This window comes from Desmodus rotundus, chromosome 13, assembly GCF_022682495.2.
Source record: "Desmodus rotundus isolate HL8 chromosome 13, HLdesRot8A.1, whole genome shotgun sequence".
Classification (NCBI taxonomy): domain Eukaryota; kingdom Metazoa; phylum Chordata; class Mammalia; order Chiroptera; family Phyllostomidae; genus Desmodus; species Desmodus rotundus.
Genome location: NC_071399.1, coordinates 22751339 through 22771932, shown reverse-complemented (window position 1 = coordinate 22771932; position 20594 = coordinate 22751339). Strand labels below are relative to the sequence as shown.

At 44.7% G+C, this 20594-nt stretch overlaps 3 protein-coding genes across 4 annotated transcripts in view; 1 reads left to right on the top strand and 2 right to left on the bottom strand.

Annotated features, from left to right (window-relative positions):
• ADAM9 (ADAM metallopeptidase domain 9) overlaps nt 1-3788 on the bottom strand; it is a 97442-nt gene extending 93654 nt beyond the window's left edge. The window contains exon 1 of one of the 2 annotated variants that reach the window (XM_024562838.3): nt 3519-3788. In XM_024562838.3, the coding sequence (XP_024418606.2) occupies nt 3519-3615 (97 nt within the window). In that variant the 5' untranslated portion in view covers nt 3616-3788. The remainder of the gene's footprint in view (nt 1-3518) is intronic. The other variant, XM_024562837.3, reaches the window with a different exon arrangement.
• Nucleotides 3789-4108: 320 nt separating this feature from the next.
• Nucleotides 4109-10458, top strand: TM2D2 (TM2 domain containing 2). Its single transcript, XM_024562767.3, has 4 exons — nt 4109-4439; nt 5216-5303; nt 7019-7134; nt 8098-10458. Exons 1-4 carry the CDS (start codon nt 4213-4215, stop codon nt 8309-8311), a joined length of 645 nt encoding a protein of 214 aa, XP_024418535.1. The 5' UTR covers nt 4109-4212; the 3' UTR covers nt 8312-10458.
• A 98-nt stretch (nt 10459-10556) lies between these two features.
• Nucleotides 10557-20377, bottom strand: HTRA4 (HtrA serine peptidase 4). The gene is made up of 9 exons (XM_053916685.1): nt 19903-20377; nt 19248-19347; nt 18336-18540; nt 17282-17476; nt 16833-16865; nt 15364-15478; nt 14896-14953; nt 14366-14461; nt 10557-11610 (listed from the first exon to the last, which is right to left on the bottom strand). The coding sequence occupies exons 1-9, from the start codon at nt 20375-20377 to the stop codon at nt 11445-11447; spliced, it is 1443 nt and encodes a 480-aa protein (XP_053772660.1). The 3' UTR covers nt 10557-11444.
• Nucleotides 20378-20594: the final 217 nt, after the last annotated feature.

The following is a 20594-nucleotide window of genomic DNA, read 5'->3' as shown; positions in this document are numbered from 1 at the left end:
CCAGCCCGATGTTAAAGGAATCAAGAAATATCTCACAGGGGCAGGCAAATACGGGAATGTGTTAAATTAAAAACAAAAAAATACTATGACTCATACTTAAAATTGGCCTACTAATACCCACCCTGACCACTAAGTCAAAATCAATGAAACAACCATATCCAATCCATCATCCTGCTCAGTGTAAATACTTCATTATATATTTTATCTACTGTAGTTCACTTGCATGTACACTGGTAATATCAGAGAGCATTAGACGAGGGAAGAAATAAATTAATGAAGCTATGGTTCGCTGAAGGGAGACTTTTAAGCTTATTCTCCGGGGAAGGCTGTAGCTCAAGGACACCATTTTCCCCGCACACTAGTTTATAAACAGTAGCCTTGGGCATATGATTGGCTCCTTGTCTTTTCTGACAGCAACATATCAAACAAATGTCCAGGGATTATCAGGTCAAGAAACATACGAGGAACCATGCTGCCCCCAAAAGAATATTAATAGAATATTATCATGTATTTCCACTTACCAAGTTTCGAACAATTTCTCTGCGCTAGGCACATTTTCATGCAGTGGGAATACAATGACGCTTACAATATAATTTTGACATCCCAGGCTTCCCAGGGCAATGGAAGACAGGAAGGCAAACTATTTCACTTTCAGTATCTTTAATACTTGAACAACAATTAGAATGAGAGGTTATGAAAGCCTTCTTGGAGAAGCTGATCGTGTGCTATCCAAAATGACAAGGAGAAGTATTCAGTTCTACCAAACGCTCACTACTTATTAAACTTTTAGCTCATATAATGCACCTGGAGGAACATTTGCAACTCGATAGTGTCTTCGTTTATTAAAAGATGAATTAGTTGCAGAACTTTCTCTCATTGAGGTATAACCTTTGGGATAAAGATCTGTTTACTTATAAATAGCCAAGATTAGAGAATTTTCTACAGAACTATTTGTTCAGAAGCTTGCCCCCACTTTTCTCTATGTTGTGAAAAGACCAGCATTTCTTTCACGGAGTATTTGAGTACTTCCATCCTGCCCAATTTTCTTCAGAAAAACACGTATGGAGCTTTAAGTGAAAACCAATCTATCTTTAAATTTAAAAGACTACACTCTCCTATACAGTACAAACACAAACATCAAATTCAAATAATTTGCTGGCACCAAAAAACAAAATTAGTGTGGACCTTAGTTCTTATTACATAGTTCATTTTACAGTGATTCACCCTGAGTAATTACACTTTAAAACTCATTTTCTTTAGAATGCTAGTCTTTTTTAATGTTCATTTTTTAAATTCTAGACCTACTCATCATAATTACTACCTTCAAAGAGAAACTTGGGAGGGGTTTCATACCTGATTCCCTTTGTTATTTTTCACAACCATACATAGTTACTTTTGTTAATCCCAGTTTTTAAAAAAAAGTTTTACTGTAAGTGTCAGCCGTCTGGAATTTATGCTGCACTTCCTCATTGACACAATGGCAGTAAAAATTCTTGCAAAACCTATTGAACTGATATGTAGACAGTGCTTACTGAACCTTCAGATTCCTCTCCCATTAGCAGAAAAAGGTTTCAGTGCATGTTTTAAACACCCTTCCTGTATTGCAAAAGTTTAGTCATCTGATTTTGGAAGAACATTCTAGTAGGGAAACAGGAGTTGACTCACTACACACAATTATAAAAGCCTCCTAACGGTCCTCTTTCAGCGTCCAACCTGTCCCTCCTGCATCGTCCATTGTGTTGCCAGGCACCTTCATGGCAAATCTGGTTATGTAATACACCCCACTTAAAAACCTTCCTACCCAAAGAACTGTACCTACAGGGCAAAGTCCAAACCCCTTAGCAGGGCACAGAAGACTCTTCCCAGCTGGTACCAACCTACCTTAGTTTCCCCTTGCCCTCCTTTCATAGAGACTACCTGGGGATATTCTCATCATTCCTAACAAGTCATGTTCTTTCACCCCTCCATACTCTTGGAAAAACTCTTCTGCTTAGAATGGATTCCTATCCCTTCACTTGAATATTTGCCAATATAGATCAGTTCAAATAGCGCTTTCTCTATGGAACCTTCCCCAACATCCCTCAGATACTTAGCAAATCTAGTCACCCTCTGCCCCTCCAAAAGAACTGAACATGGTGTTTATAGTTCAATAAACAATGACTATAGTTTGAAAGCACACACACGCATAAATAAGGGACTGGCCACAAACTGTTAAAGCCAGAGTTAAAAACCACAAGGATAGTCCATATATTTATATACAAGTATATAATAATCGACATACATCAACATTAAAAATGTAGTGTTAGTTATGTTTGAAAACATACTGAATCACAGATTACTAAAAATTCGGATGTATAAACTACTTCATCTTAAATTTTGGTAAACGTTAACCATCCAGAATGCCACAGCAAAAACACTCTTAACCAGAAAAAACTCAGTAGCTCCCCAGTCAATAAAGTCTCATTATCTGGAGTTTTAATATTCCTGCAATGGGGCAAATTCACTTAATCGAAAAAAGAATAAACCAAAGATAAGAAAAAATGTAATTAGCCTCCTGAAGGTCAGCAGCCCGGCACTGAAATTTCCTGTCATCACCTTTGAACAATTCATAAGGCGATGATTCAGTAAAAAAAAAAAACCCATTCTGCATCATACTCTATAACTGACAAAGAAAATATAGCCATGCAAACAATTTAATACGAGAGCCAAAATAAAGTTGTGTCCAGAAAGAAGCTAGAAACTAGGGCATCTCCAGTATTGATGATACTTTACATATTCAAAGAAAGTTTCACCATTCAAAAGCGATTTCACATACATCCTGTAACTTTAGCAGCGCAGAAATTATTTGTCCGGACTTAAGACATTACAAACCCAGGAAAAACGCAGGTAAAAGACTGACCAAAGAAATATAGCACTTCCAAAAAGAAGTATTCTTACTACAACAAAATGGCCCAAGAAAAATGGGCACACACACACCTTTATTCCATCACTAAAATTAGTTCGGTGGACCCACTGGTGGCTCCGCCGATAAAATGAACGTCAAAATTTCCAGTTATGATAACCTGGACCAAAAGTTCCATCTCCCGGCTTCCTTCCAAGTGACATTAACTTCAAAAGCAAGACCAAGCTCCATTTCTCAAAAACAGTTTCTACGTGAACACACCCTCGGCGCGCACCCAGCAGACTCCCTGAGGTCCGAGTCGGATCCAGAGTAGTCTGGAGAGAGTCTGGAGTACCCAGCTTTGAGCGAGATGGAGGTGGGGAGAACCGCAAAAGACTGTCAAGCAGGGGACGGAGGAAAAAGAACCAGACAGAAAACCAGTGCCCAGAAGGGTTGGGGTGCCAGACACTGGACCTAGGGTCTGTGACTGTCCACACACAGCTGGAGCGGCTCCGCCTCCGGACCCCGAGTCCAGTACCCAGGCCAGGCCCGTCCACTCTCAGGCACCCCGGGATAACTCCGAGGTCCCGACCCTAGGAAACACCAATCCCAAAGGTCCCTGGGGGCGGACACCCACCTGGCCGAGCCCCACCAAGGACTGGGCCTACCAAGCCAAACAGCAGCAACCACTGGAAGCGGAGGGTCCCAAAGGGCGAGCCCGCGCGGGATCCCATATCAGCCGATTCCGCAGGTCCTACTCAACATTCGATCGCTCCGGCGTCCGCCTGCTCCATCATTTCCCAACCCTGCCGGGGCCCCAGAACTAGCAGGGATGCGCGCGCCCGGGGACGAACACGCGCTCGCCACTGACGCAACTCCGCTCTTATCCGAGCTCGCTCCCGACATCGCGCTCGCTACCGCTGACGTAGGGAAAAATCCAGTCCCCGGCGAGAGAATGGGATTGCTATCTGCCGACTAAAACCCGCACTAGGCTGCCCCGCCCATCCACTGTCCGTGCCCGTTTCTACTCCCAGGCCCGCCTACTCTGGGGATCGAGGGAGCCTATTGGAGGAAGCACTCAGAGCAAAATGAGGAGCAGGTGACGCAGAGGAGGAACTGAGAGGCAAAGTCAAAGCACAGCTCCGCCCCCTGCGCAGCCCTTTATGATTGGTTATCGGGGTTGGGCGGAGCGCCGGGCTGCGCGCCCATTGGCTGTATGGCAGCGAGGAGCGGGGCTACGGAGAGACCAGACTAGGCAGAGAGCTAGGGTCCCGGGTGCCCGCCGGGTTTGTGGTTGAGGAGGCCCGGTCTTCGCCGCTGGGCCCGAGAAGATGGTGCTGGGTGGTTGCCCAGTGAGTTACTTACTTCTTTGCGGCCAGGCGGCTTTACTGCTGGGGAATCTACTGCTGCTGCATTGTGTCTCTCGGAGCCACTCGTACAACGCTACCGTGGAGCCGGAGCTCTTATCCGCTGGCGCCACCAGCCCTGAGTTCTCCGCGGGTGCTTCGAGCTGGGAATATGGCGACCCCAACTCTCCAGTCATCCTTTGCTCTTACCTGTAAGTTGCCCAGTCGTCGAGGCAGATGGAGATGGCAATTGGGCAAGGCGTGTGTGGGTGTTGTGCTGGGGGGAGAAGGAGAGGGGAGCTGCTTTTTTTTTTTTTTCCGGACTCTCCAGCGGAGGACCTGATAATCAACAAACGGAAGGTAAATATCATGACAGGTTTGTCACTCCTTTCACCCATGCAGGGGAAAACCTTGTGTGTGGGTGGCAGATTCTTTGGGATCCAAAAAACAGAACTAGGAAGGAGTGACATCAAATAGCCTCCGGAAGAAGGGTACGAGGTTGTCACCTTCTCCATCTTGCTCCCTTTTACCCAAAAGAGACTCCATCGTAGGGGCTGGTACTGTGGGAAACACAAAAGAAATAAATTACTTGTCCCTGGCTACAAGGTACTTCTTGGAGAAAACCTGTATCATTACCGTTGCAAAATAAATTCATTTTTTAACATCTTTTTAGTTAATAAGAAAAGGCATTTGGGAAATGCAAAGAGAACTGGGACTTATCTGGTCTCAGTTTTGCCCTCATAGCCTTGCAGCTGTTTACCTAGGGAAGAGATGAAGTCGTGGCGGAACTAGAATCCACGTAGGGTCATTTGGACGGCTGTCTGTCTGACCTGCCATGCTTCAGTCTAATTGACACCATCTCTTGTCTTGGGGAAGAGTCAGGATGAAAGTAAGAGTTGAAGAAATGTCTCTTGCCTGGTTTGACTATATACATATAAACAGCTATTTGCAGAAACCATGTGATGATCATGATTGTACTGCTTTGTAGACCTGATGAATTCATAGAATGTGAAGACCCAGTGGATCATGTTGGAAATGCAACCGCATCCCAGGAACTTGGTTATGGTTGTCTCAAGGTGGGTTTTTATTTTGTTTTATAAACAAACTCTTCCAGAAATGTGTGAAAAAGTTACAGAGAAGTACAAGCCTTGTAAGGAGTATCAAGTTACCTGTTTGTAGAATTCACGAGGATGACTGTTGTTGGAAATTTCTGGCATGGCCAGGGTCAGTGACTGAACAAGACATTTAGTTTCCGCAGGAAGAGGCAGTCTCTGTGTCAAAACTACACAGGTACAGAAACCAACCTGTCTTTGGTTCCTGTGGCCATTGATGTCGACGGATTTGAAGCCGAAATGTCACCCCTGACTGTCCTTCAAGGCATACACTTTTCTGAAAGAGCAAAAGAAAGGCTCACACACTTTCTAAAACTGCTGATGAATTGAGCAGTATGTTGGTTACACATGCATTTGGGGCAGAGCTCCTCTTGCCAATTAACTTTCTTTATACCAGGCAAGCAGTTTCTACCATGTCTTTAGGAAACAAATAGGATCCTAATAGGATGTCTTTGTAGGGGGTCATAGCTTTGAAGGCGAAACCTTTAGTAACAATAACCTCTTGGAATGGAGAGAAACTATCTGTTTCCAGTGATAATATCCCTAAAGCTAGGTGTACATTGCCTACTCACACTCCCCCAAACCAGTGAAATTCATGCACTTTCTCTGCACTGGGGACTCACCACTGCGTTACATTGTGCTGCATGATGTAAGTCAAGACACAGGTGTAACAGGATTATGGGAAAACATTCTTTGTACTAAATCAGACACAGAGGAATAAACCTGAAAGTAATAAAACGAAAAAGGCAACTCACACCGCAATTATGTGTAAATAAATATTCTTAATACAGTGAGGTTTTTGTTGTCTTGGTAATTACTGATAAAAGTCTGAGTTGGCATTGTATAGAGATCACTTAGTTTTTCCCATTTTAATTAAAAATTAAATTGATCCTGTCAAGGCACTCAAACTGTTATTCTCCCAGAAGTCCTAGAGGCCTGGGAGGACTCAGGCACCTGGGTCCCTGGGAGGCGGGAGGGGTACAAGGAGAGAGCATCGTTATTTCCTACTCCCTCCCCTTTGAGAAATGCTCCGGCAAAAGCAGTAGTGAAGCACTTCACACGGTGCCAGTAGAGAATGCAGAACTGTGCGTTCTCTCCCAGAATTCAGTCTTACAAAGGGTCAGAGGGCCTGTTCTGAAGTTTTTTTGCTGAAATTTAAACATACTATAGATGTACAACAAAGATCTGTTAATTACACGTTCATGACCTAAATAAAGTTACGAGTCAGTTGATATTTTGAATTCTTTCCTAATATGTTCATTTATAATATATATAAAACAGAACCCTGATACACATCAACTTTTTAAATACCCGTTCCCAAATGCTCAGTAATGTGCTCTTTTTCTTGTAAATAAGGGATAATTAAAGCATTGTGTCCATCTACTCTAAATGGCATTTAACAAAATTGATTATTAACTATATTATCAAAGAAACCAGTCATAAAGAAAAAAGAGAGGAGTTTATTTAAAACAATGTACATTTAGGATGAACTAATTTACAGTCACTTGAAGTATGTCACTAAATTCCTTGTTTTTTAGCACAGCTTTCCCTCACCTTCGTCAGAATAATTACCGTCCTGAGTCAGTTTTTATTCTTTAAGATATATTGTGTGTTACTTGCTATGGCGAGGTTTTCTTTTCTCTGTTTTGCTTTCTTTTGCTTTGGTTGTCATTCCACAGTTCGGCGGTCAGGCCTACAGTGATGTGGAGCACACGTCCGTGCAGTGCCGGGCCCTGGACGGAATTGAGTGCGCCAGTCCTAGGACCTTCCTGCGAGAGAATAAACCCTGTATAAAGTAAGTGTTACTTTGAGTGGGGTAGCTGGTACCTCGATGAAGGTAGAGCTGTTTTCCTTGTCATCTCTTGATACAAATTTTTCTTTTACCTTAAGCGTTAAAAGGATTACTGCTGTGCATCATCCATAAACAGGGACAGTGTAGTTATAATACAGATGACAGTGGACTGAGGACCAGAGGCCATTAGTTCTAAGTGTCTCTTTCACCAGCTAGCTAAGTACCTTTGGATGCTCATAGTCTCTATCCCCTCACCTACAAGGTGAAGGAGTTGGACCAGATGATCTAGCTCTAAAATTCCCATTATAGGCACAAATTCTGTGAAAATAGCCTTAGTATTTCAGGAAGAAAAGTTTTATTATGAAAAGTATGGCCCTTCCTCTGAAAATAAGTTTATCTTAAAGAATTAGGGTTATTTCTGCAAACTGTTTGAAGGCACACAATTTACTTACGCCATTTGCTAATGAAGAGTCCGTGACTATGTTTAGTGATGATATTAAAGTAACTGCAATTGAGTATCATCAGTGTATGTAAGACACAAGTCTTTATGAAGATGGCCCCATTTTTAGTTGCCACAAGGCAGCAAAAAAGGTATCTGGAGATCAGCGTTGATTTAAGGAAAGTCGAGGCTTCGTTAGAGAACTACATTCAGAGCTACACAGCCTCAGGGAAGGAATCTGTGCAGGGAGCAGCGGGTGCCCAGATTCCACTCCCACCAGGAGGCCTTTGTGCTAATGTGCCTGATCACTTCTTGTCCAGTCCAGTCTAACTTCGTATTTGTCTTACAGGTCCTCCACATCTTAGCAATTATGCTTTTGAGATCCTAGACCAACAAGAGATCTTTTGGAGGGGGGGAGAGGCCACAGAGGGACTGGCTGCACCATCTTTTCACTTTCTTTCAGTTCACTGATTGTGTGTTTTAATTTTCATGTGGTAAACAACCTCCTTTTCATTCCTTTTGCCTAGGTATACGGGACACTACTTCATAACCACTCTACTCTACTCTTTCTTCCTGGGATGCTTTGGAGTGGACCGGTTCTGTCTGGGACACACTGGCACAGCGGTAGGGAAGCTGTTGACACTGGGAGGACTCGGGATTTGGTGGTTTGTTGACCTTATATTACTGATAACTGGAGGGCTGATGCCAAGCGATGGCAGCAATTGGTGCACTGTGTACTAAAACGAGCTGCCCTTCCTTATGCAGAGAGGCCAGTCTTCTGACTTCATCGGAACTCAGAACTCTTCCTTGGTGTCAGGGCTGACCATTACTTGCCTTCTTTGAAGGGAATGGCTTTGGTTAGGAAGGCTTCTTTGGACTGTGGATTTTCAACCCAAATTTTACCTTGTAAACTAGAAATGACAGCCAAACACTCTTATGGGAACCAAGTTTAAACCTTTCCTCGTGTACAAAATATAAAGGCTAGCAACTCATTTACAAGCTATGGGAGCATTTCTACACTCTTTATTTCTGTACATGGCTACACCTTCAGTCCTTTGGAGCAAGTGGACCCAACGGGATGAGCAAAGTGAGTATTTCTAGCCTCGTGCCTTTTGTCATCCTGAGGCTCATGCAGAGGAGAACTGGAGCCGAACCAATGAAAATCTTCAGCGGCAGTAGAAATGGCCATGCAGTTTAACGCACACTGAAATTCCGACTTTCTGGATTTGAACTGTATTGCAAATTTTGCCAACCCGGAATGCTGTTTGGGTATTCTCAGGATACCCAAAAAAACTCAAAGTTGTATCTGTTTCACTAAAAGCTAGGCAATTGAAGTGAACTGCCCTGTTAATGAACCCTATGGTTTCACATTATTATGCTTAAGAGGCAATGTATACATGGAAATATACATATACACATGGAAATCATTGTTTCATTCCACTATGATTTGAGAGCCAGCAGTATCACCCCCGTCTGGGTTAGGCTATCCTCTCAGCAGAATCTTCCTTGTCTAAAAAGTAGCATTCCCCAGTTTAGAGAGCTCATGTTGTAAGCTGGTAAAAAAAGATTTCATACAAATGATTATAAAACTGTTCTTCATCATTAGGTAAGATAAGGTGAGGAGCATCGTGCTCTTGAAAGGAACAACAGACTCTTACTTAAAGGATGTTATTACTGAGTGATGGACGGATTTAGGATGTGATTTGTGGGGAGGAGAAACGGGGTGCTTTCTGTAAAAATAAGTTTGATACCAGAAGTTCTCACTGTGGCTACAGCAGTCAGTCATAGAGAAAGAGACACAACCAGACTCTCACATTCCCAGATCACTGGGAATAAAGGAAATGTTGTGAACAGTAAGTGGTTTTATAAACCTTGTTCCATCCTTTGCAATCCAAGTTGAACTGTTAAATACAAAGTAAAAGAACCTGATGGATAATTCAACTAAGATCCTGCTACTTGGAGTAACTTAGAAATTCTAGAAACAATCAAGGTAGAACTGTGCAGAGTTTAGCTCCACAATGATCAAGAATCATTGGCTTAAAGATCAAGAATCACATTTAAAATAACTGGATACTCTCCACCGTACGAAATGGCTTTCCTAAAAGTTTCAGCTTTATTACCCCTAGTCAATATGTTCATTGTTCTTATGTTAAATGGTGGCAATTGCATAAAAATTAAAATAGCTTATTTTGTTCTGCCTTGAAAGTTCTATACCACACTGACCTTAACCTTCTTTACATCAGTAATAATTGGTAATTTTTATTCATAGTCTTTGTACTGTAAGGCAGTGCTTTCTAAATTGTAGGTCAATAAGAAACTGGACCCTCTCCCTAGAAAAGTACACAAACACATAAAATTTTGCAGAGATGTCATATTAAGAAATCATTTCTAAGAGAAGTCTGGAAAACAAACTAAAATTAAAATCTTACCCAAAATAATATACCTCCATAAGCCACAAATTCAACCCCATCTCATAGTTTTTTAGTTGTTGTTGTTAAATTTCCTTAAAGGGCATCACAAACCCCATCAAAAGCTATTTTCTTAATTTAAAAAAAAAACACTTTGGCAGCTTTCAGACCCAAATCATTTATGTTGCCAGGAGGAAGAGCTTGGGTAAAAAGTCAGGTCTATAATTTATTGAAGTATCTATTTTATAGAAGCCCTTCTTGCAGTCAGAAAAGCTGTTGGAGGTCGAAGTTGTTTCCACTGCTAGAGTAGTAACTTGAGAATCTTTAATAATCTGTGACAATCCATAACTGTCAGTTTCAATTTGACTTATACATGGTATTTATCCTCTGTTTCCATAAACCCTGTCCAAATATGATATAACCTAAGAAACTGATTGCATAGGGAATATTAATAAAAATTGTTATTTCCTTTGCACTCTGGATTCGGGTTGTTTCTTAATAATTGGTAGGTAGATCTGTGTGTGTGTGTGTGTGTGTGTGTGTGTGTGTGTGTTTGTTCTTCAGCTTCCTGACTCCAGCTCTGACTGGGGACCCTCCCTGGGACTGGGGAAGGGGATGACTATGGGTCAGCTGAGCTCCTGGGTGTGACAGGACCAGGTGACACTCCCCTGCTTCCCAGGAGCTTTACAAAAGGTGGTGCCCCGCCACCATCACTCATTTCAACAGTGGCCAACTGCTTCGAAGACTGGAGTGTGATAGCTGGGGACAAGGCCAGAATGGTGGAGCACGGATCCCAGTGGCCAAGGTGTACCATGGGAGGGCCTAGGGTCTCTCTGCAGAGTTCTGGAAACTCCTCTTTTTTGGAGAATTAGGTCTCCAGCTTCCCAGCTGGTTCCTGCAGTTAGGACTCAGCTTCTTCCAGGCTGGTAAGTGGACAGGAGGACAGGGCCCTGTGGCTCCTGCAGTCTGCACAGCACTTACACGGGGAGGCACCCGCCTGCCCAGGGAGGGGCCAGGCGCTGCAGCAGTTGCCCGGACTTCAGCCCAAACTGCCAGACCTAGGAGGCAGGACTGGATACATGTGGGACCACCACTTCGTGCATGCGTGTGTGTGTATGTGTGTGTGTTATATCCAGTTTGTAGCTATAGAGAAGTTTCAAAATACTGTGTCCTTCTGTCGAGGTTAAATTAGAAACTGGCTGTTTTTCCGCTGTTCCTATCTTTAAATAAAACATTATCAGCTTCCCAGACTTCCTGGCACCACGTCCTTCCACTGGCTCAGTAAGGCCTCTTAGCAGCAATACCAGCCAACCTAATGGTCTCTGGACGCATGTGGGTGTTTAAGCGTTCGTTTTCCTCTATAAGAATGAGATCCTAAAACCGCTTGCCATCTTCAGCACATCTTCAATACAAACCAGGTAATACAGCCTTGGTTTTGTTAGATAATTCTCTTCGTAGCAAGATACTTAATCGATTATTTCAGGTGTGACTGTCAGGATCAAAGTGCGACTTCCCCGACGAACCATGACGGACAGTGAATCATTGTCCTTCACAGCTTCGACGACATCGGTCATGCTGGTAACAGGATGCCCGTTTATGCTGACAATTACATCGTGGTCTCTCAACCCGGAGCTGGGAGGGGGGAGAAAGGATCAGGAAGGTCTGAGAGTGTTACCCCATCCCCAGCCAGAATGTAGTATCTGTCTCCTGGGGCGCTACTATTTTGCTGGCAGTAAACATATCAGCCAAGAAACCAGAAATAGCCTCCATCCTTTCAAATACGAGGTTTGTTTTAAGATCTGCTATGAAATCACCTGGAGGACACAATGTATTTACCTTTATAAAATTAATACTCTATCAGAATCGTGTAAGAAGTTTACTCCTCCCATATATTGGATTTGGTTTGGAGTAAGGAGTTTAGCTTTTAATTTCTATTAATCGCCGACCTCTGTTAACCTCAAGCATACACCCAGTCTTAGGAGCAAATATGAAAAGTCCAAGCAATATAATTTTCCTGAGACTGCTACACTCCATCCGCCCACGTGCCCCATCTCCCACCAGAGTTTATGGAATGCGAGTATGTTGAGCTACACTATGAAAAGCGCTGCTCCCAGTAAGTCAAAAACCAGTCACCCTTCCAAGTCTAAATATTTAAGACTCTAGTTCTGGACCAGAGTTGAGATTTTACTGAGTCTCCCACAAATTTGCTTCATATAGAATGTATATTCTAGAAAGAAAAACCACCTCCAACACTGGAATAAATATACAGCCATGCTGTTGATTTGTCTTAAAGTCGAAAATAGGCTGCAAGAGGGACATAAAATTAAATGACTCCAGGAGATACCCTTTAGGAGAAACGGGAAGCCCAAGGAAGAATAATAGAAAGGACTACCAAGATAGGTGGAGTTTATTAAAAAATAGAAATTAAAAGCAATGGGATGTGAAGAAAGTGTAAAGGTGGATAGCGCTAAAAGCATGGAAAGTCTTTAGAATAAGGTTAGTTCAGGAAGATGACTGGGACAAGGCACGAAGAAGGAGCTTATTCATGGTCGTTCTGGGGGTGGGAAAGAGAAACCTGCAAATTGTTAACTGAGTGCAAACTATGCACCAAGTATGAGGAAGTGAGGCTCAGACAGGATAAATGTCCCACAGCTTGTAAAAGGCTGAAGTAGGATTTGATCCCTGGTCTCTCAGACCTACAAACCCACTTTCTTGCCATTCAATGTCTGCCTCTCAGAAGCAAGAAGGGCAGCCACAAAAGCGGGATAGTACAGGGGTTAAGTCAGGTTCCACCTCCTTGCTGTCTGTGTAACTCTCACGTTAACCTCTCTATACCACAGCTGCTTCCTGTGTAAAATAATGTCTGTATCACCAGACTACTGTGGGCTCAAACCTAGTATGTAGAACACTTAAAGTGGTACCTGACATATTGTAAGTGGTTAACAAATGCCAGCTGTTATTCCTCTGATCATTGTCGTTAGTATTAGATATAAGTGGATGGAGCCAGAACAGATGTCGGGGCTAGCAATAACATCAAGCAAGCAGTAATTCCCACATTTATTGTGCGTCCATATTACAGAGATCTTGTTCCGAATGTAGTTTCTGGTTCAGTGGTGAGCCTGTCATTCTCCATTTCTAATGCTCCAGCTGATGCTAAGGCAGCTGGTCTACAGACCACGTCCTGAGTAGCAAGGACTTGGAGAGCTGAGATAGCTCTGGCTTTGAACCAGAAGTTAAAAATAAGGGGGAGGGAGGAGACCAAGGAAGTCTAGAAAAGCCTGTGACAAGCCAAATTTAGTAACACGAGACCTAACACTTAGCTATTCTGAACAGGTAGTACCCTATAGTTTCTTGCTCCCTACTAAGAGTTGTCATAATCCAAACAGATTATTGAACTCTTGAAAAACTGACAGAGAGATACTGAAGAAGTTTGAGAAAGCCAGGAGAATAATTGTTGGACAAGCCACCTCTTCTGTCGGTAGTTAGTATAAATGTTCAAAACAACAGTGAAGTTAGCTGGAATATCTTCTTTGGAGAGCAATATCTACTCTAACCTTTGCTTTATCCACTTTATTTATTCCTTTGTTTGTTTAATTAATGCTGCCCTCTAATACTGTCATCCAGAGTCCAAAGAAAAAAGTATTTTAAGGGACCTAAAATATATTCGTAAACTTTTAACCCTTTGGATTCTTCTGATTCTTAATAACTAAGGTATTGAAAGGGTAGACTTGGGGATCCTAGCAACATTAAGTTAAACTTAGGCTGTTCACTCATATCACACATTCCTGGGCTACAGAGAACCACTTCCAAACACAAAGGCCGTTACAGTACACGAGCCTAAATCAGCATTACAATCCAGTAGAAATGCAAGGGAATCCACATACGTTACACATAATTTTTAATTTTCTGGGAACCATATTTTTTTTCAAAAATTTTTAAACAGAAGAAACTAATTTGTAAAATTATAACTTATTTAACTCAATAGATCTAAAATGTCACTTTAACATGTCATATTTCACTAATCATCGGTATGTATGTTACACTCTGTTTTAAGACTCTGAAATCCACTGGAAACAGCACACAATGACACCATCTCATACAGCGCAATGACTAACGTGAAAGGCAGTCCTCTCCATGCCCCACCTTCCCTGGCCACCCCAAAAAACCAAGTGTGTTCCATGGAAAAATACTTCACATGCTTCCAGCTTCTTTATTTAAATAAATTAAAATTAAGTGAAATGTAAAATTCAGTCCATCAGTCACACCAGCCACATCTCAAGTGTTCAACAGCCACGCGTGGCTGGGGCCCCTGAACTGGACGGCCTACATGGGGGTCCTGCACACCGTTCCCACAGCACACACCTAGTGAGAATGGAGCTGCTCTTACCTTTCGGCAGCGGTTCCTTGAATCACCTCATATACAAAGACCCCAGAACGCACAGCAGGGAAATTTGGATCTTGCCTTTTCATTTCCTGAAGAAGGCTATGAAAAGTAAGAAGAGGTTTTCCATAAGGTTAAGAAGCACAGTGAATCGATATGAGTCCTGGGCAAAGCCTTTGAAGCTCAGTAAATATTCTACTTGTTCTGTTAAGGCTCAGAGGAGCCAGAGAGTCTTCCATCAAGTGAGTCACACTTATTCTTCCCTGGGGGTGCCCTGGCTCTCTATCGAAAGGCTGGAGCCGTTGGACGTTTTGAAATACAGGCACAGTGAAAGAAACGACTAGAAGGACGGTGGATGCTGGCACAGGCTGAGGCAGATCCGTGCCCTGGGAGAAACAGGGTCCATGGCCCCCAAGAACACCCAGCTGTAATCCAGACACTTCTGTTTCCCTGTCAAGACTTTCTAGCTACGGCTTTTGCTTCTGGGGAAAAAAACAAAAAAACAAAAAAACCCAGGCATTCAAACCCATGCTTACTTCAAAGTGAGGGGCAGCATTCGCAGACCCAGGTATTTCTTCTGTGAAAGAGTCTTTCCTGGAAAGGAAAAGTATACTGTGTTACCATCAACAAAACTTCTCCTCTGTCAGCAGATCTTAAAAGATACTGGAGTCACAGGAGATGTTTACCATCATAGCTGCCTTCTCAGGCTGTCAGCTGTAAATCTGTGCTTCAGAGAACCTTTGTCATTAATACAGACACTCCTCCCACCCACCTCCCCACTTCTACCTCTCAGGTTTCCTTTCCACCATAGTTCAATCCAAATATTCCTGGGTATAATTCATGCCTGGTTTTGTGCCTAGAGCCCACCTTCTTGCCCGAGCCACCATGATGGGGAGTAGGCACCAGTGACCCGGTATGCCACAGAACTGTCTCATAGTAGAATGAGTGCTCCTGAAAAAAAAAAAAAACCCACAGGAGGGAGAAGTAGTCCCCACTCCCCTTACCTTTCAACTGGCGCTCATGGAAATCTGCCAGGAACTGTCGAATTCGATCTGAGGGAATTGCAAAGGAGATCCCTGCGGTCACCTTCAGTGTATTTATGCCAATCACATCTCCATCCTGTCAAGGGAGGACATATCGTGCAGTCACCAAGTTGTGCAAACTGAACAACTAGCAAGGAGTAAAGCTAGTGACTTAAGTCAGAGTACAGAAGGGCTAGGAAATGTGTGCTTCTTCATTGAGATCAATGGATGTTACCTTAAAGGGTGAAGAGGGTGGTAGAGGGGACCTACATGTGCAAATTCCTGCTGAGGAATTTTTTTTTAAATCTTGGTCTCACTTTTCTTCACCAAATGATGTTGATTTTGAATGTGAGCCACAGTTTGTTATTTCACCCAAATAAGAGGACAAGGAGTATTTGCCTTTTCATTCCTTAAATGAAGCTAAAAACGTGGCAACGGCAAAAAGCTGTTAGATTTTTAGCGACACTTCAGTGAAACTATTCAGAAGAATTGGTAAACTGACTTTGGGAACAAAGCTCTACTAAGCCAAAGCTATGAAGTGAGAAATACTTTCCTCTGCCTTCACTTCATCATCCTCTAGCCTTTGTTAGGTAACAGAATGGATGTTAAAAATCATATTATTTAACGAAATGTTTAATCCTATAAGAACACAGATTATAATTCAGTAGGTCTGGAGTGTGGCCTGAAATTCTGCATGTGATCCTTGGTAGAACTCAGTGTCTACTGGAGAAAGAAGGCACAAAAAGTTGCCTGCGACGTCACCAGTAAAAACACTCAACAACTCCACGTACAATTCACCCTCCTACAAGTAAGTGTAATACGTAAAGATGAACCAAAACCAATCAGCTCGGACACTCAGCACGATCACGTGATCACAGGCTGTGCCAAAGAGCATTGCCCTCTCGTGTTTCCCCATGCGTTTGAGCAACTAGAAATGTGGGCATTTCCGCTTCAGAGACTGAATAAAACTTAATTAAATATGTGACAGAGCACTGGATTTGTGTTGTGGCACTTCTGTCATCTAAGTGGGTCAAGACTAGAACCCTGGGCAGAACACATCATTAAATCAGCATTTTTGGATGAGAGACAGTTCTTCATGGGCAGCAGCAGGGGGTCTTCGAGGCTATACATCACATAGTACAGCTCGTCGTTTGACATGAATCTGGGCTCAGTACCCGGGACTTTGTTAACTATCCAATGAAAACAGAGAGCATGCTGAAGAGATGTAAGTAAAGTATTAGTAAACCCTGACTGATGCTCTCCGTTGGATGAGATCACATGCCAGGACGACAAGTCCACTGCAGGTCTGAAATTTTCCTAACCATTTGTGTAAGATGCAGTCATAGCAAAGCATCATACCACAGATCTGTACACTTGGATTAGTCTGTACCATGGAATTTATGAAGTCTTTAAAAGGAAGAGACGAAGCAGCAAGGAAAGCGGCCACTTACCAAGTTCACCAAAGGGCCCCCAGAATTCCCGTGCTGAAGACAGAATTTGAAAAAGCCATCAGTACTTTTCTCCTTGTCAACTATACATGGTTCCTACACAGGTTTACTGAAAGCAGCCTGCTCTAGTAAGCCCCTGTACCCCCAAGGCAGGCAGAGTTGTCCCCCCATCATCAATACTGAAGTCATTGCAGGTAAAGAACAACAGCAAAAGGACCATCACTGCCTAGAGCAGGTGAGCTCTCTGACCCTAACAGACCACCCCAAATCATGGGCACCAGTTATCACATCAAACAGGCTGAACTCTAACTGCAAGGCTTTCCATCCCTCTCATAAGGATCTAACTGAACTCAGGACGCAGCCAAAAGGCCGAAGGGAAAAGACACTCTGAAGTGTTCCCATCGCACTTCCAGTATCTTACGGGCTCACAGTGGCCCTCCCAAGTGACTTACATTAATTATGGCATCGGTCTGGATATAGTCCATGTCTGAATCCTTCAGCCCTAGTTCTTTTCCCTCTCGCTGTGTTGTGCTGACAATTCCTGCGGTCACTGTGTTCTGCAGAGAAAATGGGCTGCCCAAGGCCACCACGAACTCTCCAGCCCGCAGGTCAGATGACCTTCCCAGCAGCAACACAGGAAGGTCAGTCTGCACACGGGCAAGGAAGGATGGGGAGGACAAATTAAGAAAAGAATCAAGCAGTGTTTGTGTAGGACACATGGATGACACAGTATTTGCCTTTTGCCACTTATAATCCAAGAATCTCCCCCAAACTCTCAAACTCTCACTTCTTAAGATGATTGGGATCATCTCTAATACCTAAAAATATTGCTTTGTAGAAATTACTATAAATAAACCACAAGTGAAGTAACTGATTAACATGAACTGACATTAGCAATTTACTTAGCACCGGTCCAGCTCAAAAGTTGACAAAGTTAATTGGCCACCAAATGAAAGAAAGAAAGAAAGAAAAAGAAAGGAAGGAAGGAAGGAAGGATCACCCAGAGCAGCTCTTCTCAAACGAGTCACCTGGGGAGCTTAAGAAAATGCAGATTCTAACTCAGTAGACCTGGCTGGGGTCTGAGATTCTGTGTTTCTAAAAATTGCTTCAATAATGTCAATGCTGCTACTGTGCAGACCACCCTTGCTATAACAGGACCTCAGAGCATCCCTTAGCAGCTCTGAAATCCTTGTGATCATTCATGGTACTCTAAAAGAGTACTCTAAGGTAAATAAATTGCCCAGAAGCAACATCTGTTGAAGAAGGTGGTGAGGAAGAAGAAGAAGAAAGACTGCTTTATAGTGAATAGAAATTGTTCTGGGTGTACTGACTGGCATGGGAGAAAATAAATAAAAGAGGGAGTAAAAAAGACAGAAAAGAAGGAAATTACAAAACAGCACACACCAGGTGAAAAGATGTGGCGCGGGTGAAAATGGGATGGGGAAGAAAATACGAGCAAATTGATGGAAATCCCCCCAATACACGATTTAGCCCTCACATACTCACATCTGGCTCAATCTTAATCAGTGCGAGATCCAATTTATGGTCAATGTCCTTGACAGTGGCTTTATACTGGACCCCACTCTGGAGCTCCACCTGGATTCGCTGCCGGTTGGTGAGGACATGGGCATTGGTAACGATGAGCCCGTCCTCAGACACTATGAACCCAGAGCCACTGGATGCAGGAATCTCCTCCCCATTGATAGGGGACCTGTCTCAGCAAGACAACAGCAGGAGTGGAGGGCAGGGCAGTGAGGAGACCCACCCAGTCTGGGAACCTCGAGTTTACCGAGCACACCTGCAGCACAGTTTTCTCCTGCATTTTACTTTTCCCTGTCTGTGTTTTCATTTTCTCCATGTGCAACTGGACTCTGCAGGTTCAGTGCCCACTGAGGACTGCTTCCAACTCACCTTTTCCAGGGACACTCCTTTCTTCAGAGCAGGTCAGAGCAGCAACCCTCTGCTTCAAAGAGGCCTAACCTAACCGCAATACTGTGGGCAAAAGTGGACCTGGTGCCAAATCAGGACCTAGCGCGAAATCAGGAGGACCCAGGCAGGGAGGGAGTCCGGGAAGTCCGGTCCCTGTTTAGGTTCCACTACTGACTGGCCTTGTGGCAGGGGATTTCCTTCCATGGCAGTGAGGGGGCTGAGCAAGATCATCCAGATGCTTTCTAGCTCTCGCACCTGACATTTAATTTTGCCTGTGGGAGGTGAGGGAGAGAAAACGCCCAGCCATCTACGTGTGCAGGAGTTCTCAGATTTGGAAGTCAGAATCCTTATCCCTTCAACGACCTTGACCAGGTAATTGTACCGCTTTGAGTCTCTCAAGGATTTTTACCACCACCCGATGCCTAGTGTGGGGCCTGGAGCAGAGAATCAGCGGGTAGCTAGCAGATGGCCTCTTCCTACCTCCTTTACCTGCGAAACAGCAGCAAATGAACCACAGATGGCGCCACCTTCTCAACCACCTCTGCGATGAAGTTGTACTTGCTCCTGAGCCAGCCTGCGCTTCTGGTCCCTGTGAAAAAAAATGCTCTAATCTTGGGGGCAATGGGACCCTCGCCTCTTGACCCTCTCAGAGATCCGATCTCAAATCTCTCAGTCTCTCCCCTGCCTCTCTCTCCACCTTCCCTCCTCCTCTTCTCTTCAGTCTCCCCATCAGTGTTTTCCCTACGATCCCGTAAGGACAAGACTTGAGGGAACCAGACCCGTCATCCCGATTGGGAAAGGAAGGAGGGGTAGGGAGAGAGGGAGGGAGGAAAGAGAGAGAAAGAAAAGGGAAGGAAGGAAGGAAGGAAGGAAGGAAGGAAGGAAGGAAGGAAGGAAGGAAGGAAGGAAGGAAGGAAGGATTAAAACGGAAGACGGCCTTTAACAGGTGTGGGTGGAAGGAACTGGCGGGAAAACCACAAAGGAACCGGTAGAGAAGACACCTAAGGGAATAAAATCAGGAACAACGAGTGGAATCCCTAAGGCCAATAAAGGAGAGCAGAACCCCCATCGAGCTGCGTGATTGAAATACGTTCCCTTAAAAAGTTCCACAAGTGCCCTCGGAGCACGGAGCCCTGACACTTACCTGTATCCCGACAGTCCCCCTTCTGCACCGGCAGGGCCGGGAGGGCCCCACGGCGGCGCGCGGCGCGGTTCTCAGCACGCAGCGCGCACAGGCTGGGGTAGGTGCGCCCGTCGCTGCCGCACACCGCCGCCCCAGTGGCCGGGCAGCCGCAGGTGCCCAACCGGGTGCCACCCAGGCGCCGGGCGCCGAAGGGCGCGCCGCACTGCAGCCCCGGGGCGCAGGGCCGGCCGAGCGCTCCCCCGCAGACCTCACCCTCGGCCGCAGCGCACACGCGGCAGCAGCCGCAGCGGTCCTGCACCGGCCCTGCGGAGCAGGTGGGCAGCGGGGGGCAGCGCATTGGCTCGCAGACCGCGGGGCAGGGCGGAGAGCGCCAGGCCCTCCGAGCCTCCACCCTGGGAAGGGGCACCGGGGGCAGCAGCAGCCACAGCAGGAGGAATTGTCCGAGCCCAGCTCGCCTAAGCAAAGGTCTCGTCATCCTGCTCCCTGCTTCCTCCCACTCTTGCAATTACTTTACTCCGGCACCGCAACCACTCTTAAATGAGCGACACTCTCCCCCGGCCAGGGTGCCGCCCCCGCCAGCCTCCGACTGTAAGGGGCAGAGCCTGGCAGACCTCTCCGCACACCCCCCCACACACCTTCCCGCCACCCGGCTCCCCCTGGGGCCACATGCACCCCCAGGCCACGACGAGGGG